Source organism: Cucumis melo, chromosome 11 (assembly GCF_025177605.1).
Source record: "Cucumis melo cultivar AY chromosome 11, USDA_Cmelo_AY_1.0, whole genome shotgun sequence".
Classification (NCBI taxonomy): domain Eukaryota; kingdom Viridiplantae; phylum Streptophyta; class Magnoliopsida; order Cucurbitales; family Cucurbitaceae; genus Cucumis; species Cucumis melo.
The window spans coordinates 20,744,688-20,764,367 of record NC_066867.1 but is presented as its reverse complement, the minus strand read 5'-3'; the positions used below and the strand labels follow the sequence as shown (position 1 = coordinate 20,764,367).

Here is a 19,680-nt window from a genome sequence, read left to right as displayed (position 1 = left end):
TTTCTTATGCTCTTTGATTCTTCCCCCTCTAATGAATCATTGTTTTATTATTCAAATTTTCTCTGCTTTAATTCTTCACACTAAAATCCCCAATTAGGGTTCCTTGTGATGTAATGAAACTGAACAAATATCTTAGTGGTTCAAATTGCGATGGATGGGCTCTTCTATCCAATAGTGATTACGTCTTCACAATCCATTCTCTTTATAATAAATTTTTAAGTGCTAAAGAATGAACATTTGTCAAGCACTTAAAAGTGTTTATACGTCTTTGATGACAATCTATTCTCTTTATAATGACAATCCATTCTCTAAAAGTGTTCTTTAGCTTTTCTGTAGTCAAATCTACTACTTACTTTGAAACGACATGTTAATGGCTTTATATTGGTTTTCAATTCTCTCTCTCATAAGTGGTAAAAAAGAAATAAAATATAGTGTTGTTGCAATTGTTGTAAATTCCTTCAGAAGAGTCGAGTCTGATTTGATCAGAGTATATTTGAGCATAATATTGCTTTCTTCGTGACTAAAGCTTCACACTGCATTAATTTGAACTAATTATAGGTGCGATTAGAAGTGTTATTTGATTAAAGACGACCGACGGTTTTGGTCGGTATCGTTTTGGAAAAATCTTAATTAACATGTTCAAAAAAATTCAAAGACCTAAACCGACGATTAAATATCAACTCCGTCCTATCAAAAAATCAACTTGACAAGGAGGGAGGTTTGAGTGGTGTTGGTTTACAATTGTTTGACCAAAAAGCAACTCCATCTGACCAATGTTCAATTTTAATTACGGTCAATTTATGACTAAGTAAGATAGACTCACGAGCTTCATGGTTTCTGCAATAATCCTAAAAACTTAATAGACATCTAGTGAGGTAAGGACAAAGAGATGTGTTTTTCAAATTCCCCAAACCCATCTGCATTGAATAAATAAATAAAGAATGAAAGTATAAGTTGTGCTATCACTCTCTCGTTTCTCCAAACGTTAAAAACGGCATTGCTTTCTATGGCACGTATAATGTTAATAAAATTCAACTTGTTATTGTCATCTTAGGTAAATTCAATGGGGTTGTCTCATTATCGGATCTGATTCGAGTATGTTGAGCACAATCTTTAATGGCGAATTAAGATTCATGATTCAGACTTGAGCATAGATAACAAATTACAACAAATGAATTGGATTGGATTGAATTGAATTGAATGAATGAATGAATAGAGAAGAAATCGAGAACGAAGAAGAAGCGAGGTGTTAAATTATGAGTAGGAGGAAGTGTGTGAAATCTTAAAACCAGAGAAAGTATTCATGGAGATCTTCATGGAATTGATGAACAAACACACACGCGCGCACACGCACATACATCATACTGTACATTGGTGGATTTACGTAGATAATCAGACGCGAGAATCGATCCACAACTCCATCTTCTTCTTACGGTGTGTTACTGCTTACGATGCATTGCGATTGAAAGAAAGTAAACAGCGTAGAAGGATCAGGAAATGTCGCTGCCACTGCCGGATGTTGCCAACCACCAGGAGCTACAAAACCTATTCCTCTTTGATCGCCATTACCACCGCCGCCGTCTACGGCATTTCCGGTTGCAGATATTCTATTTCCGTCGATTTCAGGCAACGGCTGTGGCGATAAAGGGAGTGGCGATAGGAGAGGAAGAATCGCCTTGGAATAAGTGTCGTTACTGGCAGAAGACATTGAGACGCTTGAAAGTTGATCGAGATGAAGACTCGCCGGCGCCTGCTTCTGTAACCTGGTTGGAGGTTTAGGTAATCTGGGTTTGAGTTCGTTCTCCATTGATCCTCTGAGAAAATCAACGACGACAGTTTGATTTGCATTCATTGGAGGAGAAATATAAGGCAAAAAATGGAAGAAAAGGGTGAATTGTTCTTTAACGTCTTCTGCCGTAACCTTCTACCGTCTTTATTTAGCAATTCTTCTTAAACGTTTTTAGGTTTTTCAACAAATTTGTTTTTCCATTCCTGAAGAAGAGGATTGGTAAGTTTAAGCCCTTCAATGCTGGCCTTGGAACTCAAACATCTTTCTTCTTTTATTAATTTTTAGATAATAAAAAACAAATTAATAGATCACAACACTATTCATTCCCATTTTCTTCTTTTTTTCTATATTTTTTTAGAATCAGTTACTTGATTATGGTGACAACCCAATCTATGCTAAACACGTTTGAAAATATCATGCATTTTCTTTTTTAACAATGCACTAGATACATCTCACTCAGAGTTATTTACTAATGCATTACTAACACGAAGTCTACGACTACGACTTTAAATAGATGTGTAAGGTTGATAGTCAACTTTTGGAATTTATAATAATAATAATTATTATTTTTGATAATACATTGGTGAGTTGATAGTATGTCTTGTCTACGTATATTTTTCGAGTAATATATATTATTAGTTTTACAATTATTGGGATATGGAGATTTGAAGGGCTTTTTAGTATAAGATAGGAGAAGATACATGTTGATTATTGCTAAACTATGCTTACCTCAACAATAATTGAGAGGAGTTTGAGGTAGATAGTGACATAGACAATTTTTCAAACTTACTGCCCAATCATAAGACCTCATAATTCCTATGATCATGGTGGTGTATTGGCCGTTGGCGTCGGTGATCCAACAGGTATGTACAAAATTATGGGTCGATGATCAGCCTGAATTGTGGTTTCATTCCTCTCATGCCACACTTTGTTGTACAGTACAAGTGGATGAAAGATTGTGGTCATTCAGTGCCACAACCATCGGTTCAAATGCCATATCGTAGCCGTTGGATTTTCCAAGTGATCTTCCTTCGATTCATCCTCATTCTTCTTCCTCATTTTTCCCATTTCCTCATTTCCGTTGTTTGTTACTTATCTGTTGAGGAGGTTAAGAACTTAGCTGAGGTTCTTTGTTCTCACCCGTTTCTAGTTATTGAACTGTAATCTGTATGAAAACAAGAACTAATTCTGCAGGAATTGAGAATTGCTTGGAGCAATTACTTTAGACTGCCTATCTGTCGTTTTAGGTGTATGGAAATGAATCCACAAAGGATTGTCCAAAAACACAACTCGCTGCAAAGTCGTAAAGAAATCCATCCTAGGAACATTGGTAAACTCACAATCAAGAGAAAACACTCATAATTTCAATTATGGGAACTTCCAAAGAGTTCTCTGACACATTTTAAATGTGACTATTATAACCTTACAAGCGTAGTGTAAAACACAGCTAAATTCTTATTATTAGTTAACAAAGTAATTAAATAAAATTCACATTTGAGCTAAATTAATTAAACAAACTAAAATAACTCATGTTTCCTTCGTACAACTGTTACTATTTTCTTCCTACATGAGTCACAACTATTTAGGAACTATATGCATTTCAAAGAACCCATTTATTAATATGTTGGATGTTCGTCCATTCGAAGTATCTCGAAGAGATAAGGAGTGATTGAATATGGCACATCAAAGTCCCCCGATTTCTGTTCTTGTATATTTGGGATTGGATAGAAAGCAGGTTTTTTTGTTTTAATTTGCACGTATCTTTTTGGATACCTCTTGAATTATGCTTGGGTCTTACCTTCCTGGGTACGGGCCATCCTGTATGGAGAAAGTTTGTGGTTTTCAGTATTATGTCAAAAATATGAGAGCTCTGTTTTCTTTTGTCTTTCACATCCACTTTTTACGTGGTGCAGAGGGGGACTTAAATCCCAACCTCAACGGTCGCTTTAGATTAAGCAGATTTGAGAATCATGTTTTGTTAGTAATTTTACTGAATGGGTGCCTTAGTTTGCCACGTGTGTGGTTGTGAATACTAGCAAGTCTCTCAAGAGTTCATTGGACGCAGTGAAGAAGAGGCCGAACAGCCAATTTCAAGAAGCTCGAGATGATTCACTCGATTATTCATCTATTTTGAGAGGCGGGATGGTGCAAGGTTGCAACTAGAACTTTCACTGGTTCAGACCCTCCTTAACCCTTAATCCATGGCTGCCACGGTTTCAACCATTGGAGCTGTTAATAGAACAACGGTACTGTTTTTCCTGCCTAATCTTTTGGGTTATGATGGAGAATACCAATATATTAAAATAACTTCATCTTTTCTCTCTGGGTTTCATCCTTCAATCTTGAATGTCATTTTATTTACAGCTTTAGGTGTTGCGAATAGGAAATTTCATCTGTAATGTAATGACTTGTATAAGCTTGGAAATAAGAGAGCCTGACGATTCTAAAATTAATACTATGCAGCTAAACAACAGTAACTATGGAGGTTTAGTTCCAAACTCTGCGTTTTTGGGCAGCAGGTTGAAGGTCATTTCTAGATTCACCACCTCAAAAATGGTGACTGGAAACTTCAAGATTGTTGCTGAGCAGGAAGAGGAGAAGCAGACCGAGAAGGACAAATGGCGTGGCCTTGCTTTCGATACTTCTGATGACCAACAAGACATTACCAGAGGGAAGGGATTGGCGGATCCTCTTTTCCAAGCTCCCATGGGGACAGGAACTCACAATGCTGTTTTGAGTTCATATGAATACATTAGTGCTGGACTTCGACAGTAAGTGTTAATATGGAACTCTGCAGTAGGTTTGAACATTTTTATGCTAGTTTACTTAAAGTATGACAATGTTTCAGATACGATTACGACAATAATGTGGATGGGTTTTACATAGCTCCAGCTTTCATGGACAAACTTACGGTTCACATTGTTAAGAACTTCTTGAACCTCCCGAACATTAAGGTTAAAAATATGACGCGACAATTTGACAGTTCTTATTTGTCTTTCAGTGCTAACTTGCCAACCTTCTTGGATGCATTTTAGGTTCCTCTCATTCTGGGTATTTGGGGAGGTAAAGGTCAAGGAAAGTCTTTCCAGTGTGAACTTGTATTTGCTAAGATGGGAATCAAGTAAGTTAAAAATCATCTAGTTCTGAGGAAGTTGTTTGGAGGGTTTAAGTTCATCAAACAGGCTTCTTCCTCTCCCTGATATATTGTTGGTCTTAATTTTTTTTAGTTATGATGAATTTTCAGCCCTATTATGATGAGTGCTGGGGAATTAGAAAGTGGGAATGCAGGAGAGCCAGCAAAATTGATCAGGCAAAGATATAGAGAGGCAGCTGATATCATCAAGAAAGGGAAAATGTGTTGTCTATTTATCAACGATCTTGATGCTGGAGCTGGAAGGCTTGGTGGGACTACCCAGTACACAGTGAATAACCAGATGGTAAATGCTACTCTTATGAACATTGCTGACAACCCAACCAACGTGCAGCTACCAGGCATGTATAACAAGGAAGAAAATCCCAGAGTTCCCATCATAGTAACTGGTAACGACTTCTCAACGTTATATGCACCTCTCATTCGTGATGGTCGCATGGATAAATTCTACTGGGCTCCAACTCGTGAAGATCGTATTGGTATTTGCTCTGGAATATTTAGGACTGATGGCGTGCCTTTTGAGGATATTGTCAGACTTGTCGACACCTTCCCAGGACAGTCAATAGGTAAGTTGTATAATTTCTGTTTGGGATGTTCCTGTTGAGCTAATTGTAAATGATCATCTCTTACAGACGTTTAGCATCTCTTATTATAAGTTGTATAACTGTTTTGCAGACTTCTTTGGTGCTTTGAGAGCTCGAGTTTATGATGATGAAGTGAGAAAGTGGGCTGTAGGCGTTGGCGTTGAGCACATTGGAAGAAATCTTGTTAACTCCAAGGAAAGTCCCCCAACTTTTGACCAACCAAAGATGACAATAGAAAAGCTTCTCGAATATGGCAACATGCTCATCATGGAACAGGAGAATGTGAAGAGAGTTAAATTGGCTGACAAGTATCTGAGCGAAGCTGCTCTTGGAGATGCAAATGAGGATGATGTTCAGTTTAAGACTTCTCAGGGTAAACAACTTTTACGTTCAACGTCGTTTCTCCATAATTTGTTTTTTATAAAATTAATCTGTATTAATTGTTATTTTTTCTTTTACAATTTTAAAGAAGCTGCCCTCGAAGTTGCAAATGAAGATGTTGTTCAGTCAGAAACTTCTAATGGTGAGTAACTTTTAAATCCAAAGTTGAGTGTGGATCATTCGGTTTATGAACTTTAATCTAAACTTATTATTCCCTTTCCACTTTAAAGAAGCTGCTCTTGAAGATGCAAATGAGGATGTTGAGTCAGGAAGTTCGAACGGTAGGTAACTTTCACATTCAAATTCATATCTTGATTATTTGTGTTCTTAAATTTAATCTTTTTTTTTCCAATGCTAAAGAAACAGCTCTTGAAAATGCCAACGAAGAAACAGTTGAGGCTCTTATCGATACAAATGAGGATGTCCTTTCTCATGGTAGGCAGCTTCTACATTCAAAATCATGTCTTGATCATTTGTTTTTGAAAATTTAGTTTACATTAGTAATTCTTCCTTCCAATCTTAGAAATCCCACTTGGAATTGCAAATGAGGATGCTGTTCAGTCAAAAACTTCTTACGGTAATTGACATTTACATCTAAAGTTGCTTCTTGATCATTTACATTAAGAAATTTGATCTAAAACAATTATTCTTTTTTCAATTTTAAAGAAGTTGCTGTCGAAGATGCAACTGAGGATGTTGTTCAGTCGGAAATTTCCGGTAGGCAAATTTTACATTTGAAGACTATTTGTTTTATGCAAGTCAAACCATTAATTGTCAGTTTTTTAAAATTTAGAAGAACCGGCTCTTATGGATGCAAATGAGGATGTCGTTCAGTCAGGAACTTCTATTGGTAAGCTACTCTTACGTTCAAAGTAGTCTTTGATAATTTTTTTTTGAAAAATAAAGCCTAATTAGTTTTTCTTTTTCATTTTTTGAAGAAGCTGCTGCTGTAGATGCAAATAAGGATGTTGTTGTACAGTCAGGAACTTCTTATGGTAGGGAAGATTTTCAATTAAAGTCTGTGTCTTTATCATTTGTTTTTGGAATTTAATTCACACTAATCGTTCATTTTTTGCAATTTTAAAGAATCAATGGGGGAAGAGGAACGCAACAAGTTAATATCAATGTTCCTGAAGGCTGTGCAGATTCATCTTCTAAAAACTATGTCCCAACAGCCAGATTCGACGTCAAAAGCTTCCAGCATTGACTCTTAGGAATTTTCTACATGTACTGGTATATAAACTAGGGCGTTTTGATGGAGCAATTACTGTTGAGTTGCTTTGGTTCCGGTAATGTAAATTGTCACTGTAATAAAACTTCATTAAAAGCTTAGTATCATTAAACGATAATACAAAATTGCTAGTCATTAACAATACCCCAACGTACTTCCAATAAGTAACTTTTACAAACAGATTTCTAGCATTTACATCTAAACTGAACGAAACAGGACCTAACTTAATCTTCCAATGCAGGCAATTTCAGCTGTGTAACTTCCTGCATTTCTTGTTTGAAACTTGAATATTCTTTTTCCAGCAATATTAATCAGGAGGAAGGAACAATTTTCTCAGGGAATTTTCAATAAGCTTCAGCTTCAAATGTTCCTTTCTCAGTTTGAAGAAATTCGAAGGGTGCTCTTTGAGGGCTATGCTCTTTTCAGTCATGACAGACATTAATACGCCGTTGGTTCTCCCTCTCTATTACAAGCAATGAAGCAACAACGTATATTGATTGGTGTGACACCTCTGTTATTGATGCATATCTCCTAATCAATAATTTATCTATCTGTATCCTTGGAGAGGAAATTTTGAAATTTTGGTTCAATTATTTGTCTTCTCGTACTGATTTGTTTGGTCTTACCCAATTTCAAATCCGCCTTCTCACTCACCATAACTTCAGAGCTTTCTCCTGCAATAGCATAGCCTAATTTACTCAATCCAAATGATGTACATAGAAAATCAAATTTGTGGTAAAGAGACCCAGATATGCAGTTGATCTACCACAAATACGTTAGTTTTGAATAAATACAGAGCTAGGAATCATGTATTTGTCGAATTCTTCACCAGAAAGGGGCAAACCCAAGGATCACACAGTAAGTAACAATCACAGGTATCGAATGAACCTGGTCCCAGAGAATAAACCCAAAAGACAATTATAAAACGATCTTTCAGGAAGTTAGCTATGAACCCCATTAAAAGTGTTTATCTGGTCAACCATTTGCCTTGTAGGATCATGATTTATACTGAAAATTCCCCTTTAATGAAGTCACATCCAGCTGAAACCAGGTTCTTTCTTGACTCCTCTATTGGACATTAGCCTCCTTATCCTAGCAGCATCATCCCAATAACCATCTCTCCCCAACGCATTCGACAACATGATGTAAGTTGCAGGATCATATGGATATAGTTCCAGAAGCTTTTTCGCAGTACGAATGGCAATATCTTTATTCCCGTGGATTAGGCAAGCACTCAACAAAGCTTTGTAAATTGAAATTCCTGGTTCTATCGGGATGCTTTCAATGAAAGCTTCAGCTTCACGAAGCTTTCCTGCTCGACCGAAAAGGTCAACCATGGTAGCATAATGCTCCAGCTTTGGAGGTTCGATCAATTCACTATTTCTCATCAACTTAAAATATTCAAGTCCCTTGTCTAGCAAACCAACATGACTACAAGCAGTGAGCACAGCAAGGAATGAGGTATTATCTGGTTTGATACATGTTCTTCTCATTTTCTCAAATAAGTCTATAGCCTCTTCACCACATCCATGGTAAGCACATCCTGAAAGCAATGAATTCCAGGATATTAAGTCGTGTTCATTCATCATCGAGAAGACTTTTTTTGAATCCCTGATGGCACCACATCTAGCATACATAGACACAAGACCATTTTGGACAGATAAATTTAGAGCATATCCAGTTTTATAAACTAGACCATGGATTTGCTTTCCTTCTTCTAGAGCTGAAGTGATCCCTATAGCCTTAAAAATGCTTGTAAATGTGAAAAAGTCCACATCAAATTTTTCCCTCCTCATTTGAATGAAACATTCCAAAGCTTCCTCACCAATTCCCAAGTTAGTAAAACCAGCTATGACTGCATTCCATGAAATCTGGTCTGACATTCTAATGTTTGAGCAAAGCTTCCTATAGTCTTCCAAGCTACTACTACATTCTGAATATGCAGTAACAAGGGTAGCAGCTATATAGTTATTACTCTCGAACCCTTCCGCTATTATCCGACAATGGATTTGCTTACATTGATCAAAATGACGAGGACATGAAAATGAATTTAGCAAGCTATTATAAGTCATACCATTTGGTTTAAGATCCAAATGCAGCATTTCTCTCATCAAAATCATTGCCTCATGAGGCAACTGATTCCGAGCATAACCAGAGATCATGGAAGTCCAAGTAAACACATTCTTGTTCTGCATTATATCAAACACTCTCCTCGAATCATCAAGGTTGCAACACTTAGAGTACACATCAATTAATCCTGTACCAACAACAACATTAGACGAAAACCTTAGTTTCAAACTCATAGCATGGAGTTGACTTCCAAGTTCTCCCTTTTGTAACTGAGAACAGGCCACAAGAACACCAGATAAACTGAAGGGGGTGGGTTCAATCCCTTTCTTTAGCATCTCTAAAAACAAAGAAACTGCCATCAAAGGGTAGCCAGCTTGCAAATAACCAGTAACCAAAGAATTCCAAGAGACCACACTTGGACGACTCATTTCTTCAAACACCTTGTGGGCATCCGAGATAGACCAACATTTACCATACATATCAACAAGAGCAGTAAAAATATAAGGATTGAGAGAGAAACCCAGCTTGATAATGGCTGAATGGACTTGAATTCCAAAGTCCAGAAGGGTGGATTTTGTGCAGATGGATATGGTTTTAGTGAGAATGGGAGGAGTTGGGGGAGACCCATTTCGCAGTAATTGAACAAGAAATTGGAGGTCAACAACATTGTGTGTTTGAAGGAGGGGTTTGATGGAATCATCTTCAGAGTGAGTGTAATGACAAGAAATTAAAGGTCTGTGGTTAGAGTTTAATGTGGAAGAGGGCTTGAGAAGATGAACAGTGCTGTGCAAAAGGCGAATGGAACAGTACATGGCCGCATGTTTTTTTAATCAAAGCTTTGGCTGTGGCAGGAGAGAAACTTGAAACTTAGAACAAAGTTTTGAACGAACACAAGCCCAATCTCAAGGAAGGCTTCGTCGGGAGAAACTTTAAGAAAATATGACATTAAGACCCTTTATTACATTTATATTCAATTTTTCTATTATTTACGAGAATATCTGAGTTTACTCCTTAATTACACAAATATAATTGGTGAATTTATGTGTCATTTTTGTTTTTACCTAAAATTATTTTCCAAAACCCCAATTAATTCATCCACCCCACCATCCCAACCCCTTTTCATCCCGCCTTCTCTTCTTTCTCTCTAACCCTAATCTTTCCACCCTCATAGCAACCCATAACACAACCAAGTCGGTGCCGGATCACCAGCAACCAAACCGTCGACCACATGGGACTTTGAACGATAGATGGATGAGCGAAGCTCGGGCTACGAATGGAATTCGACTGTGATGGCAAGGGTTGTAGGTTTCACGAAGAAGAAAAAGGGGTTGGGAAATTGCCAAAAATGGGTTAAAAAAAGAGGTTTAAATGAATTTTGGGACAAGTTTTCAAAAGAAAGACTTTTAGGACAATTTGGGTGTGAATGGACAAAAATGCCCTTCTTTTCCTTTCTCTCTTCCACGTTTGCTTTTCCTTCTCTCCACGATCAATTCCTTCTCTTTCGCGTATAGTTCTCTTTCCCTTCTCTTTTCTTTCGCGTAGAACACCTGAACCTACTCCGCCCATCGTCGCTTGCCCTTCGTCGGTCATTGTCCAGTGCATTTCGTCGCTCCTATTCGAACCATTCAATCAACTTTGAGCGTTTTCTCTTATTTGGGTGAGTTTCATGTCTAACCGATTTTCAATTTATCTACTGTAAGTAAATGTTTGGTTGGGGTATTTGGTGCTATTTTCATCCGTAATTGTCTGGTTTTTGGAATTGGACTTATTTGCCGTAAATTAGTTTAGTCAAAGTTTGGTTTTAGGTTTTTAGAAAGTTCAATGGGTAGTGAAAAATGAATTGAATTAGAGGAAGAGGATTTAGTTGGATCAAATAGAGGAAGAGTAAGCAATAGGAATAGAAGGAATGAAGGTTTTTTTTATCTCGCACGCATTTTTTTTATCTCGCACGTTTTTTTTTATCTCGCATGTATCTCGCACACATCTCGTACGTATCTTGCACGTTCCAAACTTTCACTATTTATTTCAAAATCAACTTGGTACATCTCCTAATCCATTTAGAGCTATTCTTTGCATGTTTAGTAACTCTCTTAGGCTCTCATGCTTTATCTCGCACGTATCTCGCACGTATCTCGCACGTATCTTGCATGTTCCAAACTTTCACTATTTATTTGAAAATCAAATTGGTACACCTCCTAATCCATTTAGAGCTATTTTTTTGCATGTTTAGTAACTTTCTTAGGCCCGCACACATCTTGCAGTTATTTTTGTTATTTCATTACATCTTGCACGCATCTTTTAGGTTCTTAAGTTCAAATCAATTTTTGAAGATACAAAACTACTTAAGGTAGTTTAAGGATGACACATGTTCGGATTTTAGTATTGAGTTTTATGTCCTAAAACTCGTAGATAGTAAATATAATTAATTGACTGCCATTAATAAAGTGTTTTATTATTATAATTTCAATGAGTGTTATTGATTATATTATTAGCTTTGTCTTAATAATCTAAATCCAATAAACTAATATCCTAAGCTGTTTGATGAGTCTTGAACAGTATGTAAAGACATACGGAGATCAATGTTCAAGATCAGCTTAAAGGGTCTATAGTATAAGGTTAAGGTTGGGTACCTTATCCTGTTAACACTATGGATACGGCTCACTTTGTATTTGATACAAACACATTGATCCAATGTGTTCATGTATGCAACATGTGAGTGAGGGTATCCTATACAATGAGTTTGCATAAGACTGGACCACGAAATAGTAATCACTAGATGTAACTCCGTTAACTAGTTGGATTTCTATTTCATTAGGATGACCTAGGTGACTTAGTCTTAATCCTGAGTGTATTATGAACTCCTGTTTGCGAGGGATTGTCCTTTGATTTGTATGGGTGAGAGTGGCCAAATTTCCGACTCAATATGCTTATCATTTTGGGGATAAGACCGAGTGGGGAGTTGGAAACATAATCACACAAGATGGAATTCACTCCTTCCCGCCTTTAGGGTAAGTAGATAAGTGTTCCCTTAAATGGTGTCTCCGGGACTTGAACAAAGGGCCCTACCCTCTCTATGGCACGAGAGGGTTTTCTGTTTAGTGGTTGGACCATAAACATGTTGTTCATTAGAGGAGCACTGGTATTTAAGGACTAGAGGTAACCTATGGGTAAAACGGTAATTTGACCCAACTGGTGTTACGAACACTTGTGAAGGACTAATTTACTGGTATTGGTCTATATCCGTGGACACAGAAATATATCTACAGTGAGAAGAGTTCAGCTGTGAGTCTTTAGTGGAGTGTACACACAGTTAACGAATATTGATTAATGTAGTTAATGAGTTTAGCTAATTAATCTCATATCGTTGTAGCTTCTGATCTGTAGGTCCATTAGGTCCCCTTCCTAGCTCATAAAGAGTAATGAGATTTATTTATATTGGTTGTAATTTGAAATGTTCAAATTTACTTTGGGAATTAATATAATGTATATTGATACATTATAATATAAAGTTTATTAGACTTTATTATATAAATTTAATTTTGGATATGATTCAAAATTAAATTACGAGAGAATAAAATATTTGAATAACTTCAAATATTAGTTTAATTTGAATTAGATTCATATTAAAACTATAAGTTAAAATTTAATGTGTATATGATACATATTAAAACTATAGATTATGAGAGAAATTTATATTTGAATATGATTCAAATTATGGATTAAATTAAATATCATATTTAATTTAGAAATTAATTAATTGGAGAATTAATTAATAGTTTAGTTTAATTTGATTTAATTAAATTTGATTTAATTAAATTAATTAAATTGAAACTATAGGTTATGCGAGAGATATTCATTTAAATATGATTTAAATGAAAATATTAATTAAATATGATTTAATTAATTATTTAATTAAATTAATTAATTAATTTAATAATTATTATTAAGTTAATAGGGAACGTGGGAACCACCTACGTTCCCATTTATTATCTCCAACTTCCCACTTCTTCAGACGGAAGAAGTGGGAATTCTTTGCGTAAAAAAAAAACAACGATTGAGTTCTGCGAAGAAGATTGCTCTCCCAATTCTCTCTAAAAAAAAATTCTCTCCATTCCCTTATTCCAATTTTGGTTCCCACAAACCATCTCTTGAAGAGAATAAGAAGGTTTCCAAGTGGTGGTGCCTAGATTGGTGATTGGTAGATTCAGAGTCGTCAACGAGCGTAAGTTTTCTTCTCTGTATTTTTTTTTCAAAGCATGTTTAACCATAAAAAATTGTTTTTGTAATTTTTTTGCCAATGTATTGGTAATTTTAGGGTTCCAAGTAAAATTGGGTTTCTGTAATTTTCCGTTGTAAAGGGTTTTCATCCCTTCAATTGGTATAAGAGCCATCTCAATTTTAATTGAGAATTTTAAAAATTTGCATTGGTAAGGTGGGATCTCTGCATTATGAATGTGGTTTTTGCAATTGAATGTTTATGTAATTTTGGCCATAGATTTACTGTTTTGATAAGATCAAAATGTAAAGGCCCCTGCATTTTTGGACATTTTAATTTGTAAATCCGTAATTTAGAGTCTATTTTTTGGATTCGGGGTGTTTTTCTGAGTTTTTTGACACCAAATTTGCCTAAAACGGACAACAGGAAGGCCATGAACGGGAGTTTTTTCGATTCTGTACGGAAACCGAAGCCAAAAAAAAAATTCCGCGTCTGGAGGTTGAAGAAGGGATGACGTCATCGTGACGTCACCGGCTGTACGAACGGCTACTCGACTCGGCTTGGCTTGTACGGATGGCTCGCGGTGCGGCTGGCTTTGTACGGACAGCGCGACTTGGCTTTGTACGGACGGCTCAGTTCGGCTCGGTTGTACGAACGGCTCGGCGCGGCTCGGTTGTACGAACGGCTCGGCGCGATCGACTCGGTTCGACCCCGGTTTTTTTCATATGGTGTCGGTTCAAGGTTTTTAGGCCCAGTTTGAAGCTTTTTGAAGGTTTTGAGACTGATATTGGAGCTTTTGAAGCACTTTTAGGATAAATTTAAGACTTTATTATTGTAATTTTTGCTTTATTTTATCCTAGGGGCCAATTTTACAGGTTCAATTGTTATTTAAATGCTTTATGGATGTCATTTAGATAAATCCCACCTTAGGTTAAGCATGTTCATGCATTTTTATATATTATAAATGTTATAATGTATGGTTTTAATGCATGATTATGAATTTCATGAGTAATTTAAAATATGTTGATATTTTAAATATATGAAATTGAATTAGCATGATGCATGACATTACTTAGTTAAATATAATTTGTTATATTTAAATTAATGTATTGTGTATGCTTGATTGATTTTCATATTTTTCAATATAATTGTTATATTAATTAAAGATGAAAATTAATTTGCATTGTGCATACTAATAAAGTCCAAATTCAAGGGATCCGGTCGCATATACAAACCACGTGATATCATAGAAGACATGAGGCAAGACTATGGCATAAATATGAGTTATGAGAAAGCATGGCGTGCCAGAGAAAATGCATATGAACGAGTGCGAGGATCTCCTGAATTTCATCCTCATCGTCAACGACATCTATTGGCTTCTCTAAACCAATATCAATCTTCTTCTCCAACACATCGGTTGGCTTCTCTAACTCAATATTAAACCTCAACCAAGGAGGTGTACCGACGGTGTGAACATCTTCGTCGCCCTATGGAAGCTCATAATGCATTAGTGTGGATAATGATGGAAATTAAACATCAATATTAGCAAGAACATGGAACCAAACCTTCTTTTTAAGTTCAATGTGTTCATCCTCCTTTGGCATCCTCAACCAATTAGGGGTACCGCCTGTGTCAACATCTTCGGTCTTAGCATTATCCACTTCTTTACTTTCAAATGTATGATCTACTAGGCCTTCAGACACCTTGCGGTCTCCTTCGTCACCCTATGGAACCTCAAAATGAATTAGCGAGAACGTGCAACTTAACGTATGAGTAATTACCAAATATGAAACAACTAACGTCAATACACTTAACAGTTTCATTCCTAACCTTTCTTTGAAGTCCAATGTGCTTCAATATGGTTGACATCATGCCCTTCAATTCGTCAATATATGATTTTATACTAGTAAGTTGCCCTTCAACAACCGCTACTTGATCTTAGAGATTCCGAATAGCCTTTTTCATCTTAGTCTTGGACTTCTGTTTCTTACTCTTTTTGAAGTCATCTTCATCATTAACAACTTCTCTTACTCTTTTTGAACCACCATTCTTCGACTGAATAATGGTAGATGAGCGGAAGTTTTCAAAAAGTTCACCTGAAGCAATTTTCAACTGCTCCTCTTCAGGTGTCATCTCAATGACCGCCTTAATTATAAACTGCAAATAGAAAAAGGCAAATGTATTTAGGACAAAGAAATAAGCACAAAATCATGCGATCCTTAAGTTAGTTACTATTGCTTGCTACTTACCATTGGCAAGTCAAACACCTGGTTTATAGTTTGGGACTTTGGTGATTGTTGGCACACCCACCTCAGCATTCGTGGTATGGCATGATCGTTTACTTTATCTACACCACATCCAATGATGGTTGGTATAGACTCATATGCCCAAACCTATTCGACATTTGACAAACAAGTTTAGGAAGTGCCACAAGATATATATAGATATATAAACAAGTGGTTTCACAATCGTTTTAAAACAACTAAACGATCGTTTAACATAACTAAACGATCGTTAAAAAACAACTAAACGATCATTTGAAATAACTAAACAATCATTTAATTTTAAATGTATGCATAAGTTTTGAAGTAAGAAGTAAGAAGTCACATACCTGTAATGCATGCGGAAATCCATTGACAGTATATTTTTTTGTCTGTGTTGATTTCTTCTTTCCCTTGGCATATTGCTTGTCCAAGGCTCTTTTCAAGGCACTTAGCGTGCGTCCAAAAACAATCCGACCCCAATCATAATTATTAAATGTATTCCAATCATCAACAATCTTGAAAAAAGCAATGTCGACTTTAGTTCGCCTATCTTTTCCCAACAAAGATATCTCTATAAAGTAGACTAAAGCTAATTTCACAATATCATCGTCATCACCCTCGTATTCTAAAAATATATCCTCTAAGTCGCTAACATAAATACACTCCTTGTTTTTGAAAAACTTCTCCAACAGTCGACTATTCTCAACCAACTGAATATAGTCCTCTTTAGGACCCCATAGTCTAGTTATGATGTTAAACTCTCTCCTACCGAAAGTACAAACAACACCCCCTAGTAAGAAACTTATAGAATCCTTTCCTTCATCTTCCACCTCCCTTAACTGTAAGTAGTGGATGAGTGGCCCATTAAAGACAATATTTAGGTCCAAAAAGTGCCCAAACTTTGTTTTCCTAAATCTGGCTAATTGATCGGGTTTGAGTTTGGCCTTAATATTATGTGTTGTCTTTTCTAAATGAGACAAACAACTTACTAGGGAATAAAAATGATGGGAATGATTAATCTTGTACAAGGGTCCGTCGGTCGATGTCGATGTTATGATTGAAGCCTGAAGAAAAAGGAACAAATTCCAGCAAATAAGTCGATTCCAAAACCAAACATTTACAGCAAATATATTGAAAATGGGTTACAGATAAAACTCACTAAAATAAGAGAAAATTCTCAAAGTTGATTCTTAGGTTCGAAAGGGAGAAGCGACGAAATGCACTAGAGGACCGACGACCGACGAACAGTCGGAGTATCTTCGAAGAGCAGAGCGAAAAATTTCAAAAGCCAACGAAAGGAGATGTTTTTTTTTTACTTCAGGTGTTCTATGCGAAAGAGAAGGAAAAGCGAACGTGGGTAGTCGAAAAATTCAATAAAGAGGGATAGAAATTTAATGAAGGGCATTTTTGTCCATTCACAACCAAATTGTCCTAAAAGTCTTTCTTTTGAAAACTTGTCCCAAAAGTCATTTAAACCTCTTTTTTTAACCTATTTTTGGAAATTTTTCAAAGGGGTTCACGCAAAACTAGAAGTTTTCTTTAATATTTTCTCATATATGTATTTTCTTTTATGGTAAATTTGATATTATACACTATGATATATGTGTTCGTTTATTTGATATAACTGAGAGTATTTTTTTATTTAGGGTTTATGTACTGTGATATCAATATACAAAAAATTGATATGTTGGGCTTTCTCCCCATATGAAATTTACCTTCTCTCCAACATTGGAAGTATCTTGTAAATATGTTATCAGGGTTCAATTTCATCTCGTGTAATTTGATTTCTTCCTAAAACAACGGCAGCACGTCATCCGAAAATATTGAGCCATCACATAAGATTAGAAGAGAAAACCAATAAAGTATATTGGTGTAATACCAAAGTTTCTTTTTTGTTTTTGAGTGCGTTCTATCCCTCAATGTGAGTTTTATTTATAGAGAAAATTTTACTAGAAAGTTTGTTATTAAGTAACTAACTAAATCATTTTAACAAACTAACAGCCAACTCGTCCTCGAGTTGGAATCCATCGGGGCCATGGTACTTCTATAAGTTCGAGTTTGCAATGTTAAAAACAGAACCATGGTACTTCTTCAAGTCTGCGATGTTAAAAACAGAATTGATTGATGATGTTGATTCCTTCAACTCTAACTTGTAGGCATTGAGTTCATATTTAGTTAGGATTTTACAAGGACCAATTTGTCTATCCTTCAGTTTGTAGTAGGTTCTAGTTGGAAACCTTTTCTTCCTTAAATGAGCCATCACTAGGTCACCAACTTGAAAACTGACTTCTCTTGTCTTTTCCTTCCCTTCTTTGTAAGATGTTTTGTTTTGGATTAGATGGTCTTGGACTTCATTGTGGAGTTTTTGGATGCGCTCAACTATATCTTGTGCTTCATCTTGAAGTTCTACTTTGGTAGGGAGATTAGTTAAATCAAAAGTAAGTCTCGATGCTTTACTATAAACAATCTCAAAAGAACATTTGTCAGTCGTTCTGTTCTTCATGTTATTGAAAGCAAATTCAGCTTGTGCAAGATTCATATAACATCGTTTTGGGTGAGTTCAACTTAAGCACCGAATCTAATTCCCTAAGGATCGATTGGTAACTTCTGCCTGGCCATCTGTTTGGGGATATGTAGTGGTGCTGAATTTTAGGGTAGTATCAAACTTCTTCCCAAGAGTCTTCCAGAAGTGGCTAGAAATTTGACATCTCTATCAAATACAATTGTCTTAGGAATCCCGTGAGGCCTTACTACCTCTCTAAATAAAATATAAACAACATTAGTTGTTTTTTGTAAGCCAGAAAGTGAGCCAATTTATTGAATCTGTCAACAACCACATCACTACATCATAGCCTCTTTATGTCTTAGGTAGGCTCACAACAAAGTCTATTGATAGGTCTTATCCAAGGTTTTTAGGAATTGGCAGAGGTGAATATAGATTGACATTTGTTGAAGTTCCTTTAGCTCTTTGACATACCACACATCTTTTAACAAAATTGTTGGTATCCCTCATTGCTTGTGGCCAAAAGAATCTTTTAATAATAATGTGGAAGATCTTATCTTGACCAACATGGCCAGCCAATCCTTCTGAGTAGGCTTCTTTGATTAAGGCTTCTCTTATGGAAGTGTGAGAGATACAAAGTTGATCTCCTTTAAAAAGGAATTCTTCAATTAAATGGAAGTCCTCTTCTTAGATATGATCAGAAAAGTTGCTCCATTTTCATACAATCTTGGGAGATGGTTGAATGCTATTATCTTGATCGATAAAATGGTTAATAAGGTCCTTTTCTATTCAATGCATCTATAACCTTGTTCTCTTTTCCAACTTGATTTTTGATAGTGAAATCAAAACGTTGGGTGTAGGATATCCAACGAGTATGCATTCTGTTGATACTTTTCTATGATTGTAAAGGAGAATGAATTCCTTGGACAAAAGATAATGCTCCCATTGCTTCAAGACCCTTACAAGAGCATATAACTCTTGTTCATATGTACTCCATGCTTGTTTAGAAGAGCTTAGTTTCTCACAAAAGAACTCCAATGAATGTTCTCCTTGAGATAGAACTTCCCTAATTCCAACTCCCCAAGCATCTATGTTACTTCAAAGAAATTATTGAATTCTAGTAATTTTAGGATCAGTTGACTACTAAGCTTCACTTTTATCATTTCAAAGCTTTTATGTTGATTCTTTCCCCAAGCAGACCATCATTTCTTTATATTAGCCCGAGTTGAAGCTTTTTATAAATTGCCTTTGTTGAATTTGATTATTGCTAATGATGAAAGCCTAGGAATAAGATTTTTCTTATGCAGAAAGTGCATTTCTTCATATTGATATATAGTTCATTCATCTTTAGGGCTTCAAATAATAGTTTTAGGTGTTGCAGATGTTCATCCTCATTTGTGGTGTACACCAAAATATCTTCAAAATAGACAACAACAAACTTATTTAAGAAAGAATGGAGCACTTGATCATTAGACGCATGAAAGTACTTAG

At 35.9% G+C, this 19,680-nt stretch overlaps 2 protein-coding genes across 7 annotated transcripts; one reads left to right on the top strand and one right to left on the bottom strand.

The window, feature by feature from the left end:
- Nucleotides 1-3,678: 3,678 nt before the first annotated feature.
- LOC103502060 (ribulose bisphosphate carboxylase/oxygenase activase, chloroplastic) lies at nucleotides 3,679-7,280 on the top strand. 6 transcript variants are annotated; one of them, XM_008465869.3, is made up of 14 exons: nucleotides 3,679-4,035; nucleotides 4,253-4,560; nucleotides 4,638-4,743; nucleotides 4,825-4,910; nucleotides 5,034-5,506; nucleotides 5,616-5,897; nucleotides 5,994-6,047; nucleotides 6,136-6,186; nucleotides 6,266-6,340; nucleotides 6,429-6,482; nucleotides 6,572-6,622; nucleotides 6,699-6,755; nucleotides 6,847-6,900; nucleotides 6,992-7,280. In XM_008465869.3, exons 1-14 carry the CDS (start codon nucleotides 3,991-3,993, stop codon nucleotides 7,117-7,119), a joined length of 1,824 nt encoding a protein of 607 aa, XP_008464091.2. In that variant the 5' UTR covers nucleotides 3,679-3,990; the 3' UTR covers nucleotides 7,120-7,280. The 6 variants fall into 6 exon arrangements, with proteins under 6 accessions (XP_008464091.2, XP_008464089.2, XP_016903150.2 ...); XM_008465867.3 differs by having other exon boundaries at nucleotides 3,689-4,035; nucleotides 6,844-6,900; XM_017047661.2 differs by having other exon boundaries at nucleotides 3,748-4,035; nucleotides 6,139-6,186; nucleotides 6,272-6,340; nucleotides 6,844-6,900.
- On the bottom strand, nucleotides 7,205-10,157 carry LOC103502059 (pentatricopeptide repeat-containing protein At1g11290, chloroplastic). Its single transcript, XM_008465866.3, has one exon. It carries the CDS (start codon nucleotides 10,016-10,018, stop codon nucleotides 8,168-8,170), a length of 1,851 nt encoding a protein of 616 aa, XP_008464088.2. The 5' UTR covers nucleotides 10,019-10,157; the 3' UTR covers nucleotides 7,205-8,167.
- Between the last annotated feature and the right edge of the window lie 9,523 nt (nucleotides 10,158-19,680).

Excerpts from the sequence above, each read along its gene's own strand:
- LOC103502059 (XM_008465866.3), bottom strand. The coding sequence starts at position 10,018 with ATGTACTGTTCCATTCGCCTTTTGCACAGCACTGTTCATCTTCTCAAG.
- LOC103502060 (XM_008465867.3), top strand. The coding sequence starts at position 3,991 with ATGGCTGCCACGGTTTCAACCATTGGAGCTGTTAATAGAACAACG. Across the intron at positions 5,507-5,615 it reads CTTCCCAGGACAGTCAATAG|ACTTCTTTGGTGCTTTGAGA; the intron begins GTAAGTTGTATA and ends ACTGTTTTGCAG. Across the intron at positions 6,048-6,135 it reads TCAGTCAGAAACTTCTAATG|AAGCTGCTCTTGAAGATGCA; the intron begins GTGAGTAACTTT and ends TCCACTTTAAAG.